A 23652-nucleotide genomic window follows, 5' to 3' on the forward strand; every position below is an offset into this window, starting at 1 on the left:
TATGCCAATTAGCACAAATGGTAAGTTCCGACAGTGCCTACAAGTGTGCCTACTGGCCGCTAAATGGCAATACCGGTTTCATATGTATACACCTGGTAATTATACAATGGCATATTCTTTAAGGTTCGGAAGTCCTTCAAATACTACAATTTAAAATGAGAACTGCTTCAAACTGTAAAATTTCCAATTGGGATTATAAAAAGAATTTCAAAATGTACTCGTTGAATCTTGCATTAGTTCATTATTTAAAATACTTGCCTTTATCAAACTTGGCTTAAAATGATTTTAAAAAAATCGAAACGTTAATTTTTGGGAACACGAAAACTTAAGCGTACTTATTCTGAAAATTAAAAAAAAAATTCCCTGACCAAATTTGGGTTTAAATAATTTGAAATCACTCAAAAAATATTTAAAGGGTGGCAGTACAGAACTAGATAAGAACCAACGTTTGGGTAGAAAATGGATTTATTGCATCAAAAATTAACTAAAAAAATCAGATACACATTGCGATAAACAGATTTTTTCAAAATCTTATTTTTATACAATAATTTATAAGTAATTTATGATTATCATTCACAAAAATTCGTATTTTTTCCTGATTCTTAACGAAAAATATCTCTAATAATGTGATATCGGGATTGGAAAAACCATGAAATTTTAATCTTAAAATTCTCGATCGATTTTCTCGAAACTGATTAACTTTTTTGCATCAAACTTCGTTTGTTCGCGTTTAGAAACCTAATATCACAGAAGCAAGTTTATTATTATTATTATTATTTTTTCAACAGAAAATATAATTTTTTATCGCAATCCGAAGCTAATCCTGCTCCAGTTTTGGGTTAATGTCACTTTTATATTGTCAAATTCCAAATTTTTTTCATTAAATTTGAATTTTCTGACTAAAGTTTTTTGCCTCAATGAAGCACGCCCTCAGCTCGAGAGTGGAATTTCGTTTGATCTTTAGATGGTATCTTTAATTTTATAGAATGTTTGTTCGTTTTTTCTTTTGTTTTGTTCGTTGTTGAAAAATTCGCATTTTCTTGGTTTTCTAGTTCTATTCAGACTGAGTAAGGTTTTCTACTAAAACTAAGAAATTAGAAAAATTCCTGGTCATGCCCCAGATACTCACTTTTCATTGAGTGGTGGTTTTCCGGTTTCAGATCTTCTTGGTGTCCTGGGTTCACCATTTTTATCTCTGTAGAAAGCGTAGAGACTCACAGAAAACCCCAAAGCATGTAGGATTTCATGTTTAACTGTGCTCAGTAATGTTTCCAACTCCTGAGTTTTCGTGCTAATACTGCCAGGACAAAGGTTCGCATGTCCAGCTATAGGCCTGCAACAAATTCATAGATTTTAATCTTTAGAAAAAGAGCTTTCACATTGTCGTAGATAAATCAATAAACTGTGGCCGCAAAACTTCCTGACTTTTTCCTCATTTTTTCCCGACTAATTTTTCATATTCCCTGACCATTCATATTTACAGACCACAATTTTAATTGTGTCCATTTTTTAACATAGAATCGTTTACAAATGAAAAAGTAACTCATTCCTAACCCACAAAGTTATTAAAAGTTACTATTATGCATTATTATTGTAATTAATGTTACTTTGAATGTGATATTAAAAAAAAATTAAGTGCATTGGAAATAATTCACATATATGAAAAAGGCAGCTAAATGTATAAAGCTTGAAAGAAGTTTAGAAAATGAAAGTTAATTAAAATAAATTTGATGAAATCCCTGAGAATTCAAGGTGAGTTTAAAAAACTTCAAGATTACTTTGAAAATTTTTTTTTTAATAAATAAAGTATAATTGAGTGGATTAAGAAAAATTCAAGTGAATTATTAAGGTTTAACGTTACATTTAAAATGAAGTTAAATAAACTGCAAAGAATTTTTGAAAGTTTCTTCAAATATTTGAAATTCTTCGAAATCCCTCACTTCTTGAAAATTAATTTCTATAAAATTATGTACAATTTATTAAAATACCTTGATAGCTTTTAAAATATAAAATATTATAGGTTCTCAATTATCGTTACAAATCTTCCGAAATTGTTTTAATCTTATAAAAATTGACCTTGGAATCTTTTAGAATGCCCTTAGCTAAGTCTTTTGCAATCTTTTAAAATTCCTTGAAAAATCTTAAAGCTCTTTAAAATTCTTTGAGACTTTAAAAAAAAACCTAAAATCTTTAAAATCTCTTGAAATACCTTCAAATAGTTTAAACTATTGAAAATTTTCAGCAATGTTTTATAATACTCTGAAATATTTCAAATTCTTTGAAATCTTTCGAAATACTTCCAAACATTTTAAGATCTTTGAAATTCCTTTGAATTTTTTAAAAAATACCTTAAATTCTTTCAAATCTCTTTATATAGTTGAGATTTATTTCAAATTCCTTGGCATTTTTTAAATGCGCTAAAATATTGCAAATCTGTTGAAATATTTTGAAATTTTTTGAAAATTTGTATAGCTCTTGAAAATCAACTAGAATATTTAAAAATGCCCTATTAAAAATTCATTTAAGGCCATGTTTTGAGTGGGTCACGTCACCAGATTCCTACCTTACTGCCACTTTTTTTATTTCACAACTTATATTCACACAAAACGTCACACAAACGTCATAAGTTGGGAAATAAGAAAGGTGGCAGTAAGATAGGAATCTGATCACGTGACTCACTCTTCACATGGCCTTAAGACTTAAAGGAAATTTACTTTCATACGAATACTTCATCTACCAACATCACAGCACAAAAAAATCACAAATCAAAATAAAAGGTTCAGAATTCCCTCCTTTCCGGCTCATTAGAGACAATGACATAAAAAAAGAGAAAATATTCAAGATATTTCTTGTACTACTAAGGATCAATATATTCTAAAGCCAATATGGACCTTCTCATCAGCGATTATTTATAGTGAAACTAACGCTATGCAAATAGAAACTTTTGCAAATTAAAATTATCAAAACACTGTACACATTATTCGCCTTAGAATATTAAGAGAAAGAAAAAGAAAGCGACGGAAAGAGAGAGAGAGAGCTATTGTCATTTTAATAATATCGATCTAGCTAGTGCACATATAGAATCTCTGACAATGTAGAAGAGGATTGTGCGAGACAGTCGGATCCAGTATCCCTTCACTGATCATGAAGCATGGTGATAATTAAAGCCTTCCATCATCAAACATGTCCAATCGACATTGGAGAATGCAAAGTGATGGCCAAATTTAATATATGCAATATCCTATGTGTACGAAGAGAGTTCGATATATCGCAGCAAGCAAGATTCCATATCATGGATGACGGTGATCTTCGACTGAGTTTAACGCAAAAAGGCTTGCACCTCTCATTTTTCTTCTGAAATCATTTCACTGATTCCTCACGAATATTTTGAGACTAAAAGTAACAGAATCGCTGGATGGATTTTTTAATGACCACAACGTTTATTTTTTGTTTTCAGATTATTATCTAATTTTTTGTAAAAATTACTTCAAAGGGGTGCTTTTGTAGTTTAAACAGTGTAGTATGTCATAAAAAAGTATCTGAACGTTAAAAATCTTTAGAGATCCGGGACCTATTGAAATTTTTAAATAAGTGTGAAAAATTGTTGTATTTATCAGTTTTTTCAAATATTTCCTCACTTCAGAGCATGTAACTTTAAATTTTTCTTACCTAAAATGCGACTGCATTTAATTTATGGTAAAACAACAAAAAAATGAAAATTATTTATCTCATATAGTTTAGGAAACAAAGCGCTCATTTCGGAATTTAGATTTTCTAACAAATTTGTAAAATAAAAATTAGTTTTAGCTTCTGCGAGATGGCATATTTCCTGTGCACTACAGGCAAGAATAGTTGGAATATTAGTTAAAGCAGTCTTAATTAATAGGAAAAAATGTTATAACGTCCGAAGTCATTGCGTGTTGAAAAATACCCACTTTTATGAAAGCTCGTTACAATTTAAGTTTGTCCATATCTATTTTCGATCTAATAAGTCATTCTGAGTCACTGTGACCCTGCGTAATTTTTGCTGAGGTGCCCTTAAAAGATTATGTTCTCAAAAATCCACGAAAATTTCAAACTAAAGTTGAAACATCGGAAAATATATTTCAGTAATAGAAAGTAGCTACGTTCATTACATATACAGTTTTAATGTAAAAATATGATAATTTAGCGTAAAAATTAGTTCATAAATGGTTAATTGAAAACGGTATTTATTTTACATACTGGAAAAGGGCCTCTTTTTAAATGAAAGTCAAGGCATTTTTATGGATAAAATCCATACTTTTTTACAGTTTATTGATTTTTATAAAGTGCAGAGCTTTTAAACGTCAGAAAAATAGAAGTAGTTTTATAAAAACATAATTGTACTCAAGTCAATAAGTGCAATTAGTCCGTTTTCGCACAATTGGTACACATGTATACTGATATATTACTGATATTACTGATATATTACAAGTTTATTAAAAATTTTAAGTAAAAACTAAATCCATATTTTAAAATTACTGCACTTAAACTTTTTCAATACTTTTTGAATTTTTTTCACAAAAAAACAAAACACTTGTAATTCTGCACAAATTACAATTCAGTCACACCAGGGTCACAGTGACCCTACGTTCACTTCGAACAGCTACTAAAACAACGACACTCGCCTTCATCGGGAAAGCAACGGTAGCTATAGCCTACATTCGAAACCGATTTATGATGACGTCACAAGTTTCATTCTCTAGCTCGTTGAAAAAAAATCTCACGTTTTAGTCATTCGACAGGATCAAATTGACCCGAAATGACTTTTTAGGGTTAAAGTTGATCAAATCGGTATATTGTCTTACATACTTTTATTATTATAACAACGGCTTTTAACGCATATTGCGGTAAAAACCCGACATTAAAAAAACTTTTTATCGAACTTTTATAAAAGTGGTTATTTATTAACACACTGTGACTTCAGACGTTTGAGAGATATAATTTTTAAGAACTCGAGAAAATTAATAAAGATCCCAGGTATTGAACGAATTCAGAATAAATTCATAAAACTGAAAACAGTTCAATTTAAATCCAACTAAATTGAAATGAATTAAAAAAAATTTTAAATTCTATTTGTTTCAGTAAAATTATAGCTAATTTAGAGGAATTTAAGGGATGTGATAAGAATTCGACGATATTCATACACGTTGAAGGTAAATTTAGATAAAAAGTGTGTGAACTGAAAACTAGTTTAAAAAAATCTGCTCGCTAAGCGGGCACATTCTCATCGCGCGCTACGTGCGCGGCTCGTTTCGCTGGCAAGTTTGAGCGTGCCTAGGGCGCGCGACTGTAGGTTCTCGCGCTTCGCACTCGAATATTTATTTACCTCGCGATACGCGCTCGGTCTTTATATTTTCTCACATTCTTGCGCAAACATTTTAAAATTAAGACTCAAAACATCCACCACTGTGATTTTGTGATTGTGAATTCTCTTTTGTTAAAAAAGCTTAGCTCGAGAGTTTGAGCGCACCTACGGCACGCAACTGAGGGCAATCGCACTCCGCGCTTAGTCTTTGCATTTCTTCCGCATTCGGGCACAGACCTTTTAAAATCAAAGGTGAACGGACCGACAACTGTAATTTTGTGATTTTGAACTCTCTTTTGTTAAAGCTCTTTTGGCTTTGACGAACACATTCTCATCACGTATCTCATGCTTCGCACTCGATTTTGTTCAACCTGACAACTTTTCTACATTATACACAACATTTTTATATCAATTATAATACATTTTTCATGTAACTCTGCCAGGGATTACTTATTGAAAAAATGCAAATAAAAATAAAATTGTATTTATGATGATTATTTTTGTATTTGCTTCTTATTTTGCTTTAAATTGTATTCTAAGCTGCTCCGAAACATGTATTATTTCAATAAATGTATATCGTTACAATTCATAATATGCATAAAAATTGAATCATACTAATTCTTATTTCCTTGTTTTTACAATTTTTGTTATCTTTAATGTTGTTTTTTACGATTAAATAAAAACTACTGCGCATCTGCATAGGGTATAATACAGGAACCTGTATAGGGTCCTATATAGGAGCCTATGTCCTCTTTCGTCTTTTCTTTGCTTTTTCCAAAAAGTTAATTTTTTAATTTTTAATCTTATGCTTTACGATTAAAAGAAAATCTACTCGTCCTTTCGAAAAATAATAAAGAATAAATTTATATATCTTTTTGGGCGAACAACTTTTGTCTGGTAATTTAAGTTCATACCTTGTAACGATTCATTCTTAATTTGTAGTTCTTTCCAGGGCGCGCAATTTGAGCTTTTTTATTTTTTCCGTATCTTGCATAACTTGACCAAAAAATGGAATTTTTGGATTTTTCATTATTTTTGGTACGGTAAAATTAGGAGTGCTCAACTTCTTGACCAAATTAAAAAAGATGTTATTATAGTCCTGTAGGGCTTTCAAAAAGCAAAGTTTTTCTTCTCTTCACTTTTTTTCATATCATGCGTTTTTTGGCTAAAAGTTTTTTTGCGTTTTGAAAATGCTCTAATTCTGATGATTTTCTTTTTATAGGAAAAAGTCATGGGGATGAATTGTTTCAGTGTCTGAGTACTATGAACAACCGTACATAGAATTATTCAATCTTGAAAAAATGTGGTTTCAAAACTTTTTGGTACGATCAAATTTGGAATTTTCAACTTTTCGACCAAATGAAAAAAGCAAATTCGAAAAGCAAAGTTGTTCTTCTCCTGACTTTTTTTTCATATCATGCGTTGCTTGGCTTAAAATGTTCATTTTAGTTTGTTTTTTCGGATTTTGAAAATGCTCTAACTCTGATAATTTTCTTTTTATAAAAAAAAGTCAGAAGGATAAAGTGTTTAAGTTTTGAAGTACTATGAACAAGCGTGCATAGAATTTATACATCTGGAAAAAATGTTTCAAAAATTTGTTGCACGATCAAATTTTGAATTATCAACTTTTTGACCAAATTGAAAAAGTTGTTATCATAATCTTGTATGTCTTTCAAAAAGCAACGTTTTTCTTTTCGAGACTTTTTTTCGTATCATGCGTTGTTTAGTTTAAATCGTTCATTTTAGTTTGTTTTTCTGAATTTTGAGAATGCTATAACTCTAGTAATTTTTGATTTTTCAAAAAAAGTCCTAAAGATAAATTGTTAAATTTTTTAAATTCTATGAATAACCGTATAAAGAATTTTTGAATTTTTAAAAAGTGGTCTTAAAAATATTCAAAATGAGCCCGCTTTTTGAATTTTCATTCAAAATGGCTGGCTAAAGAACTTGACCTTTAGTTTAGGACATTAAAAGAGTGTACCAAAGGGCAATCTAATAGATTCGTTTTTTCAAAAGTTATCGTGTTCACAGACAGACAGACAGACAGACAGACAGACAGACAGACAGACAGACAGGCAGACAAACATACATACATACAGACAGACACATTCGTAAAAATCTGTTTTTTGGATTTAGAGGGTCTCAAAACGTGGACATTTTGCAAAAACTGGGGGGGGGGGCAAATTTTACGCAAATCTAATACCCTTTCTGATGAGGATGTAATATGAACAAAAGTATTGAATTAGGCATATTGGAAATGAGTTTATTCAAATTTTATGAAATTTAATCGAATTTGATGAAATGCTTAAGAATTAAAAGCGAGATTAAAAGAATTCAAGATGGATTAAACAAAAAACTAAGAGAAAAAATCTACAGAATCTAATAAAAAATTTGAAAAAATCTAATAAAATCGATGGGAATCTATTAAAATATTCAAAAACCTCATAGATTCCACGAAATTGTTTCATATCTTTCGACATTCTAGTATAAAAATTATTTTAAAAACTCATGACAATTTTTTAAAAACCTAAAATCTCTCAAATTCTTGGAAATTCCTTGAAATCTTTTTAGTCACTTGAAATGTCTTGGAATCTTTTAACATGATGTAAAATAAATCCTTTGAAATCTATTCAAATGATTGATATCAAGTTTTCAAACTCGTGAAAACTTCTTGAAATATTGAAAAAAAACTTAAAATTTTGTTAATTATTTAGAAGCCCTGTAAAATGTTCAAATCTATCACAAATTCCTTGGAATATTTATAATAACATTTTACAGATTCTTGGATATATTTTGAAATCCCTTGTAACTTTTTTAAACTTTTGATAATCCCTTGGCAATTTTAAAAACTCTTTAAAATCTTCGGAAATACCTTGAAAAATGTGAAAATATTTGTAATCCTACAAAATCATATGCTTGAAGTTTTGAACGTTTAAATTAACAAAATTTGTTACGGATGACTTTCTATTAAAAAAAAAGCTAAACGTTTATTTATACTGGAAATAATTTATTATTGGAAAATAATTATAATGCATATTTCAAATTACAGTTGGAACAATATTTATGGAAAAAATAGGAATGTGGAAAAATATATCGTTCATTTGAACGTTTGGAACTACAGGTACATACGAAATCCTTCAATTCTTGTGGCTCATTTCTTTGGAATTCCTTAAAATATTATAAAATCACGTGAAATTCATGAAACCTGATAACATTTTCCGAAATCTTGGAAAATGTATTAAAATATATTGAGAGCATAAAAAATCCTTTTGAATCATTTAAATGCTCGCAAATCTGTTAAAATTCTTTGAAATCTTTTAAAATATTTTCAAACCTGGAAGGTCCTGTAAAATTGGTCAATATATTCTAAAATACTAAGCAAATTTTTTACAAAAAACCATTTAAAATTCCTTGCAAATTTTTAAAATGACCTAAAATTCTTTTAATTCTTTGAAATCTCAATACATTACTGAAACCATATTACAAAAAGTTGCAAATGCTATAAAATCTCGCAAAACTTGTAAATAACTTCTTTGAAATAAGTTAAAATATTTTCAATTTCCACGAAATTACATGAAACCTTTCAGTATTTCCTGAAATCTGGACAAATTTAGCAAAATAGATTTAAAATTGGCATATATCTAATCAAATCCCTTGTAATTTTTTTAAAAACTCTAAAATATTTTGAATTTTTGGAAATATATTAAAATCTTTTTATATCTCTTGAAACTTTTGCAAAATCCTGAAAATTCCTTGGATCTTTTAAATATATCCTGAATCACGTTAAAATCCTTTTAAGTTATTGAAATCAATAGAAACTTCTTCGGAATCATTTTGAACACAGACAAATATTTTTAATTCAGAAAAAAATATATTAAACGATTACACCGGCACACAAAAAAAGTTGTCTGTTTGACAGACTACACTAGAATATCTATATTATTTTGGGGTTGCTGAATTCGAATCCGGTGCCCAAATAATCAAGTTGGCTCGTATTTTTCTGAAAATGAAATGTAATTATCGGAATGTACGCACTAGTTACTAAGAATACTTTGGGTACCATTTCTGTCTTTAGAAAAGTGATGAATTAGTCAAGTTAAAATCTTGGACGCTTAGTGTTTGATCGTTTTGAGAAGCGCGCCATATGAGTCAACGGTGTAGGCGAAAATATGACAGACCACGATCTGAACCGTTATTTCTATGTTGACATCGCTTTTGTAACAAAATCTGTTGCAATTCGTTTTATTCACTGATCTTGAGCGCTTAGCGCCGCATAGCGCTAAAACTGTCCATTTTTTGGATTTTTTTTACGGATATTTCATCCGGCACTTATAACCTTAAACATTACAAAGTTTCAGCTAAATCCACAGAAAGCCATTTTCCCATACATTTAGTGCGGGGTCCTTTTTCAATAAATTACATTTCACTACAAAAATTAGATTAATTTGGCGCTCTACACAAAAGCTAGTATTTTTAAATAAAAAGCATTAAAAAACCAATCATGTTTTGAACATTCTTAATGTTGAAAATCAGTGTAGTTCATAAAAGATAAAAAAATGTTGTACAAATGTAGATCATGTTTTGACACCGGTTTTTTTGGTCAAAAATTCATATTTTTTATTAAAAAAATCACAGTAATTGTAATTTTTATTACAAAATCATTAGATTTCAAAGAAACTGTACACTAAATAGAGAATAATAAGCTATGTTAGCGCTTTTCATCGGACATTTGGTATTTCATATAAAAATCTTTTGATTTAAAAAATAAAACTTACAATCTTAAAATACCATTTTCACTTAGAACGCACAATAGTTCATTTTAATGTATGATAATAAACACCAACGTTGTACACAACACATGCAATGTTTCCAAACAAAAGAGGAAAAAAACGAGAAATAAAAAGGAAGGGTAGTAGTAATTTAAAAAAAGTGATCTCAAAGAATGAAAAGAATCAAGAGGCAGAAGAAAAAAGCGATGAAAAGCAGTTGCAAGTGCATGGAATGCAACAATGTCGACTTATAAGGTTCACGTTTATGACAAGATTTGCGTCATAATGAATCATAAAGTTGACTACAGACATAAAAGAAGCCTTTCTTCTTGAAAGGGCAAGCATTTTTTTTATCATTTTGTTACAGCCAGAATCATATTTCTTTATTAGGAATTAGTTTGACAACATTTACACTTTTGATGAGTTTTTTTATCACAAAAAACGGCGAAAACATGAGAAAGATTGAACATTAATTTATACATGCAGAAAAAATTATCTTTTTATGAGAAAAGTTATGCATTTAAATAGTGTTAAATAAAATATTTATAAATGTTTAAAATCGTTCTTATAAGCCAGAATATTCTTTGGTTTAAAAATGCGATCATTAATAATAAAATCGTGATACCTAAATGTAATCAAATATATCTTTCCAAGATTTAACAGCGCCTAAAATATTTTCGATTTCAAAAATATTTAGCTTGTATTGATATGTTTGCTTTAAAGTTAGATTTAAATCCTAAATAACTTAGTTTTAAATCTTTTTTATTACTAAGATTTAAAACTGAGATTTGAGACTACTAAACACTCCTATAAAGATTTAAAATTCAAGTGATACAATTTTGAACGTTTGAATTTAAATTGGTCGAACATTCAACTTTGCAGTTGATTTCCTCGGAATATTATACTTTGTAATTATTCAACTTTGTACATTTTAATTGAAATTTTTCACTCTCTAATACTATCTTTTAAAATTACTATGTATTTTAAAAATGTTCCATTTTCATATTTGATAACTTCTATTTTCGATTTTCATTATATTTCTAAAATGCGCATATTTAAAAAAGGTAAAAGTTTTCCGAGAATAGGGGAAAAAGAGGAATTTAGAAAAAAGAGGAAACGGAGGGGAATAGAGGAAACACTGCGATTTCTGCATAGATCATTTTGACTATAGAAAATCATGCTTTCTCTAAATTGCCAACCGATCTGATTTTTTTGTAGAATATTTCATAAAAAAATATAATAATTTAACATAGAAAACAGCTGAACTCCACAAAAAAACGGATTTTCAAAAAAATAGATGAATTTTTACCAATTTGTAACATGTTAAACAAAAAAAATTAAAATGAAGCTTATCTATCAAAATGGACTAATTTTCATCACAATACATGCACATAAATTTTTAACGAATTATTTAAATTTTCAACTAAAAAAGTTTATTTTTAACTCAAATGGAAGAGTTAAATTTTGAGGTCAAAAAATTATTTTTCAATCAAAGAAATGACGGATTTCCATAAAAGTAGTTAACTTTGAATCCGTCAGCTAAATTATCAAATAAAATATCAAACAAAATTATCAAATGAATTATCAAATAAAAATACATGGATTCAACATGGATTTAAAAATTAAAAAACGAATGTTTAACAACATATTTGAATTTTAAAGAAAAATATGAATCTCAAAAAAAAGTATGTAGTTCAATTTTCAACCAAATAATATTTTAATTTAAAATCAAGAATTTTCAACAAAATAGATGATTTTTTAAATAAATGCATTAATCATCAACTAAATAATTTAACTTTCAACTAAAAAAATAATAATTTTTAAACAATTCAATTTTCAGTTACAAAATTTAATTTATAAAGAAAAACATTTTTAACAAAATAGTTAAAGTTTCAAACAAAAAGATGAATCTTTAAAAAATATCTATTTAAAAATATAATTCTACTCTCAAAAATGTTCAATTTTCATTTTTTAAATAAAGTTTCCATAAAATATATGAATTTTTTTCTAATTCATTAGCTTTTAACCAAATAGTTTTGTTCAGCTAAAAAAAATCAATTTTCAATTGAAAGTTAATAGTTATATATTCAGTAAAAATATTAAATTCATACAAAAACGACTTTTTAAAAAAGTGGTATCTTCAACAAACAAAAATAATATATTTTTTACATTGGAGTTCAACTTTCAACCAATTGGTTGAATTTTTATCAAAAAGGATGTGAATTTCAAATAAAAGGCAATTAGATTCCACCAAAAACTCTGCTCTTCTCAACGAAAAATGATTAATTTTCATTCAGATACTTGCATTTTTGAAGAAAAAGATAACATTTTTACCAAAAGAGATCAATTTTTAAAGTAAACAGATGAATTTTTAACAAAGCACTAAACAATATAATTATTAATAAATTTATATTTTTGAATTCCTGAATGTTAAAATATATTTATAAGTAATTTTCAGCTAATTTAAATATTTTGAGTTCTTTTTAAACTACAAAAAAGGATAAAGAATTTAAAAGAAGAAAGAAATAGATACTTGAACATATTTTCAGACAAAAGATTTAAATAATTTGCAATTTCTCTAACAATAAAAACTTGTTTTAAAATAAGGAGAACAGTAATAAATCAAAAGTTACGTAAAAATATTCAAGTTTGTTCAAAAATCGCTAAAGAAATAAATATTTTATATTTTTCTTCAATGAGCCATGTATTTGAACATACAAATATTGTTTACAATTTTTTAAAACTATTTAAACACATAATGAAAAATTACTTAGAAACAAGTAGAAATTATAAAGTGTCCATTCAAGATTATTTTTTCAAAAAATGTTTGTTTAATGTGATCAATGACTTTACTGTTGCATTAAACTCTGAAGTAGTACTCATGGGCGGCTCTTTGGGGCCCCATAAGAGGCTTGATAATATACCAAAATTATGGTCCATTCTCATTCTCTGAAGTACTTTGAACAGGCTTAAGTATTGAAAATTACGTTAGTACCATATTTTACGTGCATGCTATTCTTATTTTTGTTGTTTAACAAAAAACGCTTTTGAGCTATTACTTTGCTCTATAGAACCATGAAAGGAACATCTTAATTCATAGCTTACATAGAAAATATAGAAGAAAAATCTGACCTGCTAGTAGAATCTATTTTGAAAAAGAAATGCATATTAAAAGCTAAATTGTCAGATTATAAAATAAGTGGAAACATACACTATGTGAGACTATAAATGAGGCACCATGCTTTTATATGCATAGTGAATATTTTACCGATCCAGAGCAGATTCCTGTTGGCAGTGAGCAGCATAAGCGACTGTCATGCCTTTGTGACATCGTTCGGTCTGCATCGCAGAGACATAAAATACAAAATCCGCCCCATCGATCCCCGCACCAGCAACGCTTCCTTCTGCCACTCCACATTTATGTCCGGTTGCATTGCACGTTCTACAAACCTGAAAAATAAAAATAAAAATTTACACTTTTCAAATAGAAACCCATCAAAGTTGCAGAGCGTAAAATGCGCTTCATGATTCACTTTTCAGATTTTTTCTTTTTTAATTTGACTTAATTCATTATTTTTAATTTAAATGGAAATCTGAATTTGAGAATTTGAGAATATTGCGAATATTATACTCGTATGCACAAACTTTAGAATTCTCTGGCGCTAAGCATACAATGCCACGGCGTACGCTCTTTATTATTTTTCGAAAAAATAATATAGATACCATTCTGATGTTTACAGGGCTTTTAGAGGACACTGTAAGCTATCTATACAAAAAATAAAGGAATTAAAAAGCGGATTTAAAAAAACTTGAATTTTTTCTTAATACTTATTTTTTAAAAATCATTTTCGGGGTTTTTTTCAACACCCAACAGAACGGATACTAGAATGTTCATCAAAATTAATAACACTAGCTGACATTTTTCAGATGATTTGACATAAAAGTTGTTGAATAATAAATTTAAAAGTTTGAGGATTGCTTTTATATTCAGACTTCACACTGTTTGCCCTATTCCTATATTCCCCCTTTTCTCCTTTTTTAAAGATTTCCTCTTTTTCCTCATGTTCTCAAGCAAGTTCTCCTTTCTAATTTTTTTTTTGCTTAATGCGAATCGAATTATTACAACTGAAAAAGAAAATTGAACTACTTTTGGTGAGAAGCTCATTCATTTTGGTTGAAAAGTCTACTATCATATTTTTTGTTCGGAATTTCACTCAGCTTGTAACAAATTCTACTATTTGGTTGAAATTTTAATTAATTCGCTAAACATACAATTATAATGTTAAAAAGTTATCTTTTTTGGTAAAAAATTTAACTACTTTGTTAAAAATTAATTTTTTTGTTTTTGAAGATTCATCTCGTTGGTGGAAAGTTCAATCATTGCATTTTTTATTGATCAATTATCTTTTTAGTTAAAAATTAAACTTTTTGGTCGCAAGTTTGTCACTTTTAGTTAAGAATTCATATAGTTTGTTAACAATTCATCTCTTTAATTCAAAATTTATCCATTTTCTTAAAATTAGCATTATTTGGTTGAATCGTACAGTTTTTTATTTAAATGAAAATGTTTGATTATTGGAATATTACTTGTAATATGTTCTGTTGAGAATTCATCCATTTTGATTGAAAACTCAACTAATTGGTTAATGAAAATTTAACTATTCCATTTTTGGTTGACAATTATTATTATTTAGTTAAAGATTCAAATACTGAAAATTCATCCAATATTGACGAATTTTATGATATATTATTACATATTAAATTTTTTAATCTTTTTCAGTTACACTTCACCTATTTTGTTTAAAATTTGTAATTTGCTACAAATTATTTTTTTATCTAAAAATATGACTTTTCAATTATTAGTTTGAAATTAATCTTTTTTAGTGCTGAAAATTCCACTGGTTTGTTGAAAATTCAACTATTGTTTTCAAATTTTTTTTTAATATTCATCTTTTGGGATTGAATATTCATTTTTAATGATAGACAAGTCATCTTTTATCGTTGAAAATTCCTCTCCTATAGTTCAAAATTAACTTTTTTTGTTGAAAATTTAACTGACTTTTGAAAAAATCATCTTTTGCGTTTGAAAATATTACTATTTGGTTAAAAGTTAAAGTATTTTGTGGAGAATTCGTTGTTTGGCTTGTAAGTTTAAAAATATGGGTTAATTTTTTTTTGTTTTGACTGAAAAATCTTTCTTAAAGAAGTCACCTTCCATTAGAAATGCAAAAAACGTAGAATAAACGAGAAATCCATGTTCCGATAACATGTACATTCCTTTTGAAGGGTGGAGGGGTGGTGGAGGTAAAACTAGAAAAAAATAGTAATGTACGCTGGAGGCGCTGCTCAGTCAAGCGTGGCAAACAGCAAGAAGTCTACACTCTCCGTGTGTGGTTCATCAGGTTACATTATCAGTCCAAATTCAATAGAAATTATTCACGCGACCCTGCCTGTTTACGTTCGAACAATCTGGATTCAGAATCAAAGCCTCTACAATCTATGTCCGAAACTGTTCTTAATTCCAAGTTCCAGTACAATTGATTTCTCAATGTATTTTGAGGTCAATGTAGCCCCAGGCGTAAACCCTTATAGTTTCAGTCGGTTATGCATCCATTCGTCATTGATACATTTTAATGGTAAGGGAAATAAAGTAGTGGTGTGAGGGCAAAGGAGGGGGAGGAGGGGGAGTGGAAGTTGGGAGCGGTATGTGAGAAGCATTGGAGGGATTAAAAGGATGTAAAAGGGGATAGAAGGGTTGGAGAGTGATAAGAGAAGAGAAGAAGAGTAGTAAGCGCGTGACACCCACTTGACTAATATTTCTCAAATAGATTGTTTGTTTCCCAGAATTAATATTTCATTTATAATTTCGATTTTTTTCGTGAAAAAATATGACAGATAAATGGTTTAACAATCCAAAGATGTTACATATTACGGTATGAATTTATACTCACATCAAGATGTTCATTGGGTACAACAACTTCACCGCACATAGTCACAGATCGGCACGTGTCTATACAATGAGTATGGTGATCCTTAACGAAAACCTGACTGCTTTCACATTTTCTAAAAGCAAAGAAAAGAAAAACAAGGCGTTAATTTTTAATCTGTTGAGTGCTTTTGAGGATTGGTTTGGTTAATCCGATGGGAGGTGTGTTGCCAATCAGTAGAGAATCGGCTAAGGGATTTAAGTACAGTGTACTGTACAACCACATCCACTCGAAATGAAATAGAGGTTTTGGGGTTGAAACGACTTGTCGGATTTTACAAATGAGGTGATTCGCTTTGTGCAAGACAAAATCGTCTGTTTTGCGGCATGACTGCCACTCATCAATAAATAAGCCTTCAACTAAATGCTTATCGAAAATAAAATTATGAAAGATTCACTTAAATTTAGGAATTCATGCGTAGATAAAAGAAATATACAAAAATATAATAAACATCTAAAAATTAAATCGCATAAATCTCTCAAATTTTACGACTCAAACCTTCAAGAATAAATCATTTTAAATTTTAAATATTCAAACCTGTGTAGGGAAGTAAAGCATTAAACAAAGAACAATTGCAATTTATAAGTGGGGACAAAATAAATGAAATATTCTAGATCAAATAATTTGAATTTCAAAAAATTCAAAATAGAACAGTATTTCAATGGCTGTGTGTAGTCTTCCCGAAAAATGGGGGTGTTAAAAAGGGGGATGAAATAGTGGCCCTGAAAATTTAGGACGATGAGCCAAGCTTATGAAAAATTTTGGAATACTCATCCCGAATTTCGGGTCCACCAGACACTTCGTATTTCAAAATAAAATAATTAATTCAAAATTTTGTAACAGTCAACTGATTGTTCTTAGAATTCGCAAATTCGTAAATTAAACGTTTATTATAATACGTTTTCAAATTTAGGAGGTTCAAAAATGAATTATAATTTAAAATTAAACAAATTTAAATCGACAACGTCAAAATCTGAAAATTTTCAAATTCTCTACACAAGAATATTTTCATATTATACAATCAATTTAATTCTCATTGAAAACGTTCACTTTAAAAACTTTCCCAAAACAAACAGACTAAAACTCAAATATTAGCAATTGCAGGGAAATTTAATTTTTCATTCTTGCAAACTGGTAGAATTTCACATTGAAATCTTAAGGATATACAGTTTAGATATCTCCAGTTCAAAAACGAAAATGGTTAATAATTATTTGTCAAATCGAGAAACATATTACCATTGTCAAATTTAACTGATTTTGGAAGAGAACTGAAGGCAATATTTATAAGAAAATATTTCAGGTTAAAATTGTTTATTTCACAATAGTTATTCAGAGTTTTATGTTTTTTCCTTTTTCTTTTGGCAAAAGTTGTGATTATTATATAAACCTATTGTCGTTCAATTAAAACATATTGAAATATTGAAGATCTCTACAAATCTACATGATGCGTTTCAATTAAAAAAAATATCTATGGAAAATATTTTTTATTAAATGAACAATTGTATAATTCCTAAATAAAACTTTTTGAAGAAGTTTCTACATAGACGATTCAGAATGGGAATATTTTCCTAAATTTTGTCAATAATTTTTAACAATGTTAATTTTATTTAACTCGAGCTAGCTAGTGTTCTTTTTATTAGACAATTCTCAGTTCAGATTAAAATATTAAAAATGGTTGAAGTTCAGTTTTTAAACCTTTTCGAATTACACAATAGCGCCAAGCGCCTGACTTCATTATCGGATGTTGCCAATATATACATATCTTATTAAAAAATGGTACAAAGGAAATTTGTACATCTTCTTCAGAATAATAATGTTTTATCTTATTTTTTTCATTTCTCGCATAGTTTTTTCGGAAAATGGAATTTTGTATTTTTTTAAAATTTATGACGATTAAAACAAAAAATATTCGTCTTATCAAAAAATGTTCTCAAGTAAAATAATTGATCTTTTTGGGTAGAGCAATTTTGATCTAAACATTCTTTTCGTACGTCAGATAGTCTTGCTTGTTTTAAATACAATGAAACTAACTCAATATATAAAATAAAAACAACATTATAAGTGAAAGTTATTGCAAATATAAAAAGTAATACAATAAACAAGATCTTTTAATTATTTTAAAAACAAATTATTTCTAAATGTTCGTGTGATCATTAAATCGCATGTAGCACATACTATCTGTCTCATTTGGTAATTATCAAGTGCTGTTCGTGCTATCGTTATTAAATTATTCTGCTTTAAAGCAGATGCCTCTCGTTCGTGTAATACTCGTGAAACGTCATCAGGTTCTCCCAATATTTTCGGAAAGTGATCACATATGTGCTTACGCAGATTTTGATATTCAATATCTATTAGGTGGAAAATATTTTAATTCAGCGCGCATAAAATATAAAAATAAAAATATAATCCATAGCGGCAAACGAGGTAATTTCGGACACTTAGAGTAAAGTCGGACATTACTAAATTACTAATATATTTAAATAAATAGTTGAATCTTTAAATCAAACAAAAAATGTTTATAAGACAGTTTAACTTTCGACTAAGAGAGATAAATTTACAACCCATAACTGTTTCTGTCATTAAAGATGAATTTTTAATCCAAAAGGACAAATTTTCTATCGAAAAAGACGATTTTCAACAAAATAGTTGCATTTTCCATTTTTAATAAAATAGTTTCATTCTAAACGTAAAAGATTAATTTTCAACCAAAATTGAAATATTTCAATCTTCATTACAAAATAAAACTTTATTAAAAAAAAACGAATTTTCAACAAAATGATTAAATTTTTAATCAAAGAGATGAATTTTCAAATAAAATGATGAATCTTTAACGAGCAAAAAAATCCATGTTTTAGAATGGAGTTTAAATTTAAAAAATATATTTAAACAAAAAATGTGTAAAATCATATTTCAACAACAACAAAATTCAAATAAAAATAAAAAACAGCTAAATTCTGACAAAAAAGACGAATTTTCAAAATCCTTAACCAAAATAGATTGTTTTTTAACCAAATAATTGCATTTTATTCAAAAAAGATAACATTTTTACCAAAAGAAATGAATTATTAAACAAAAAAGACGAATTTTTAACAAAATAGTTTAATTTTCTACCAAAAAAGATTTTCCAGACAAGAGAAAAAGAAAATTTGAACTAAATTGTTAAATTTTTAAGCCAAAAAGCGAATTCTATACAAAGCAATTGAATTTGCAATACAAAAGGTAATTTGCAAACAAATAGTTCAATTTTAAACAAAATAATAGAATTTTTTACAAAACAGTTTATTTTTCTACTAAATAGATTAATCGTTAGTTGATACAATGAACTTGTAACTTTCAATCAAAAAGTTGGTATTCAACTAAAAACGATCAATTATCAGCAAAAAAAAAGACTTTTTTGTAACAAAACCGTATAATCTTCCACAAAAAAAGACAATGAATTTTTAACAAAGTACAAACAAATGGTAGTATTTTTAAATAACAAGTATTAATTCTAAATCAGAATTATAATAGTAAAATTTTCAATTAAAAATAATTAAATTTCAACGAAAAATAAATTTTCTTCTTAGGTTTCATTATTCAGCTCGCGTTTGAGCGAAAAAGGGGGAAAAGGGAGAAGTTCCCTAGTTCAGAAAAAAATGTATTTAAAAAATATTACAATAAATTTAAAAGTAATGATTTTGAAAGAGGAGTTTTGGTTGTACAAATATATCAGCGAGATGTCTACACTACATAGAGTCCAAAACCTTCCAGTCAATTTACTGTCTTGTGGCGTTTCTACGGTTTCATATACAGCGGTGTCTTTCGAATTTCCTTCCAGGAAGAATAGAAGCCGAGTTTCCTCTTTCCCTTTTTCCTATAGTCACTTTCAGCGTCTTGATAGAAGACGATGAACTGTTTTTCTTCCGTGGATCTATTGGTAGAAGATAGAATCCAGCGATTTCGTGAGATTTTCTTCAATACGGATGGCTAATGGTTATTGTCGGGCAGTTAAGTGAAATCGCGCGTTTCCATTCTTCTCGTTTTTTCCGCCGTTTGAAATAGAACGTCAACGATTTGGATTTCTGTAATTGAATTGCTCTAAGATTCGCAATTTTCATTAAACATTCCTCAGGAATTTAATAAAAGATAGCACGTCTGATGAAAAAACCATCAAACTTGAGTACAATACGCAAAAGAAAAATCCGTGGATCTAACAACAAATCAAGAAAAATTAGCCTTATTCAGAAAATCTATTTTTTAGTTTTTTCAACAAATGTAGGCTAGCCTATAGTCATTTCCAAAAATGTTCCAATTTCTTTGAATGATAGTGGAACATTTATTAAAATTAGGGTGAGTGATCCAGTGGCTGAACAGTCACCAGTGAATGAACACTATTGCGAAAAATATATAAATATAACCTTTAAAAGTTAATGTCTTTATGAATTTCTATATATTTGAAATCTTGAAGCAATTTTGAAGAGTTTAATATACAATTCATTGCAGTAAATTCTTGTGAATAATTTTAAAAATTTCTTGAATGTGAAGCATCATCGATTATGGTGAGTGATGGTAAGAAAGTCATCGGCCACTATAACATACGTGTCTAAGCAACTCCTTGTTTACACTGCTTTTGCAAAAAAATTCTTTACCTTTTCTGCATCAAAGCTGTGCAGTTATAGTTGTAAGATATTATTATTCAATTTTCCACAGGGTTTTTTCCCAAAAAGTACGTTTTTTTATTAATAAATGAGTGTTCACCTACTGGAACTTTAAATTGCCCGTGTTCCAGTGAAAGAACGCTGTGTTCATTTATTGGAGCAAACCTGTCACCCCACAAGTCCAGTGAATGAACAGCAGGTTACGGAGACCTGGCTGTTGTTTCGTTACATATAAATAAGTTTGTTTCAATTAATGTGACTATAAATATCGAAGCTATAAATATAAACTATAAATAGTTATAGTTTAAATATATATTTTTTTGGTTAGAACATCAAAAAAGTACGCACGAACTAAATTAAAGGTAAGGATACTTTGTGGTTAGAAATTTAATGCTTTTTTTTGCGTTTAGAAAACGTTTTTTAACTACGAAAAACATTAATTCGTGTTAGGTACTACTGCGTACTAGACAATATAAATTTATAAATGTTTACGGAATTTCCATTTTTACAACACTGTGATTTATAATTGTATTTGCTAATTTAACCTAAAGCAACATAGTAAGGTGCTCTATTACAAATGTTATGTGTAATAAAAATCGCAGTTTTCTATTGTAGTCACTAGATAAGAGTTATCTATTTTTAAATGAAAATTTGTATTTTTTGTAAGGTCAAAAGAACTGCTAGAAATGTTTTAAAAATAAATATTGCTATAAAAAATTAGGCAAACTTAACCTAGTTGTGTGTTCAACTTTTATATTACCTCCTTTCTTTACATCTAAATGTCTTGTGATTTTTATCGCAATAATATATTTAATAAATTTTGCAACGCTTTCTAATGTTTTACATTATTTAATTGCTCATTTTGTAATGTACCCCCCGCGTGGAAAAATTTCGGGGCAGTTTTATTTAGAGAGATCGGCTGGCTAGACCGAATCTAGACCGTCTACTTAAGACGGTCTGATAGGGTGCTGGCCTTGGCCCTCTTAGACGGACTCGATTGCAAAAATTTCAAAGATTCATCGAAGCGGTGTGGCTGGACCCCTCTCAGACGGTCTCGGTTGAAAATAGGAAGTACAATCGTGACAGTGTATGGTGTAATCTTCAGCAGACAGAAATGATTGGGAAAACCTAAAAGAATATTAAAGTTTGCAGGAAAGTTTTGTGTTGAAGTCAGATTGACACATGTCTAGGTTTGTATACACACTATTTTTTTAATAATTTTTGAGGAATATAATATCCACTTATATGAGGTAAGATTAATTGATTCTTTCTGAAATTGCAACCTAACCTACAAAAGACCAGAGAGGAAGATTTTATATATGTCTTTACATCGTACTGAATCTATTTCTAGCCACATTTTTAATAAAAACGAAGATGGACAATAATGATTTGAGAAAAATGTTATGTTATGTTAATTGTCGCCTATGCCTCTGCGCCCGTAGGATGGCTATACTTATGAACAATGTCGTGAATTGGCTGCTATTTTGTTATCAACACATCAGTCAAAATATCCTGCTTTGAAATCACCCAATACAATAAGAAAAGAATCCATGTAATAGTATTTAAAACTTGATAAAAAATCGATATCGATCAATGATTTTGTAGGTTATGTTAATTGTCGCGTATCACTCGGCGTCCGTAGGACGGCCGTACTTATGGCTAATATCGTGAATTTCCTGCTATTTTGTGATCAATATTATATAATAGTTGAACTTAAAGTAAACTAAATTAATTTTCAAAAAAAAAACGAATAAATGATGAATCTTGAACTGAAATATTCCAATTTAATCCTTGCTTGCCACGCATCTATAGAATAAAATACTTGCCACACCGGGATAAGTTTTTACCTCAGTGACGAAAACTGTCATAAAAAATAAACTACTGAATATTTTAACTTGAAATTTTTTCTAAAGCATATTGAAATTCTGATTTAAAAGGTAGTGTACTATCTGTGAAGTTCTGATACTTTTTCCCTTCCTCTTTCTGTACGGTCCAATCTAGACCATCGCGTGGTAAAAGCGTTACACGTCTGGCCAGCGTCTGATCAGCTCGTCTATTCTGGACGAGCTGATCAGCGGCTGGTCAGCGCCGTCTAATCTAGTCCATCACATGGTTTAGGCGTCACACTTCTGGCCAGCGGCGCTATTAGACCGTATGTCCAGCGTCTGACCAGACACAAGACGGTCTGGCCAGCGCTTGGCCAGCGCCCCGAAATCTTTCCACACGGGCCATGTAATTTTATACCTTAATCCTAATTCTAATTTGTAGTGATTATAGTGTTCATTCACTGGTGCTCTACTGTTCATTCATTGGCTCACAGTGTTCATTCACTGGTGTTTTCATTAATTTTGCACTATTTAATTATTTTTTATAAAGCTTTTTGGTAAAAACAAAATTTGTTTATCGGATTCTGAAATTTGAACTCTTAAGAATCCATTTTCAAAAGTTTTGTAAGAATAATCAATTATTATAACGTGAAATGGACTAGTTGTAATTAGTGATTTCCTTAAGTGTTCATTCACTGGGTCACTCACCCTACTATGAATCTAACATAAAGTCAAGGAAAAAATCAGAGGTTGCTAAGCCGACACTTGCTTTTTTAAAGAAAAGTATGAACCGTGTGAAATTGGCTTTTTAAATCAAAGTATTTTTTCGACGCTTCTGGAAAATTGTGTTTTTCTTTTTCATATCGTCATCCACTATAATCAAGGTATATTCATCCCATCTAAAAAAGAATGCTGAACATGAAAGTGTTGTTAAGTTTTGATTTTCCTATTCTTTTCAATATTTTTCGGATACCAATATAGAAAATTGACGCGTGGGGCTAAGTAGACTACGTGTATGTCTTTTAGCCTACATAAATGATACATGCAGACTTACATGCAGTCAAAAACCTTTGTAAAAATCTTTTTTTCTGACTCAGGCAGTCT

The 23652-nt window shown here is 29.0% G+C and overlaps 1 protein-coding gene across 2 annotated transcripts in view; it reads right to left on the reverse strand.

The window, feature by feature from the left end:
- LOC117174149 (leishmanolysin-like peptidase) overlaps positions 1-23652 on the reverse strand; it is a 680179-nt gene that overhangs the window by 39224 nt on the left and 617303 nt on the right. For both annotated transcript variants that reach the window (XM_033362964.1, XM_033362962.1), the window contains exons 5-7: positions 16050-16161; positions 13367-13548; positions 1130-1333 (exon numbers count right to left, since the gene is read on the reverse strand). In XM_033362964.1, the coding sequence (XP_033218855.1) occupies positions 1130-1333; positions 13367-13548; positions 16050-16161 (498 nt within the window). The remainder of the gene's footprint in view (positions 1-1129; positions 1334-13366; positions 13549-16049; positions 16162-23652) is intronic.

This window comes from Belonocnema kinseyi, chromosome 6, assembly GCF_010883055.1.
Source record: "Belonocnema kinseyi isolate 2016_QV_RU_SX_M_011 chromosome 6, B_treatae_v1, whole genome shotgun sequence".
NCBI classification, from domain to species: Eukaryota; Metazoa; Arthropoda; class Insecta; order Hymenoptera; family Cynipidae; genus Belonocnema; species Belonocnema kinseyi.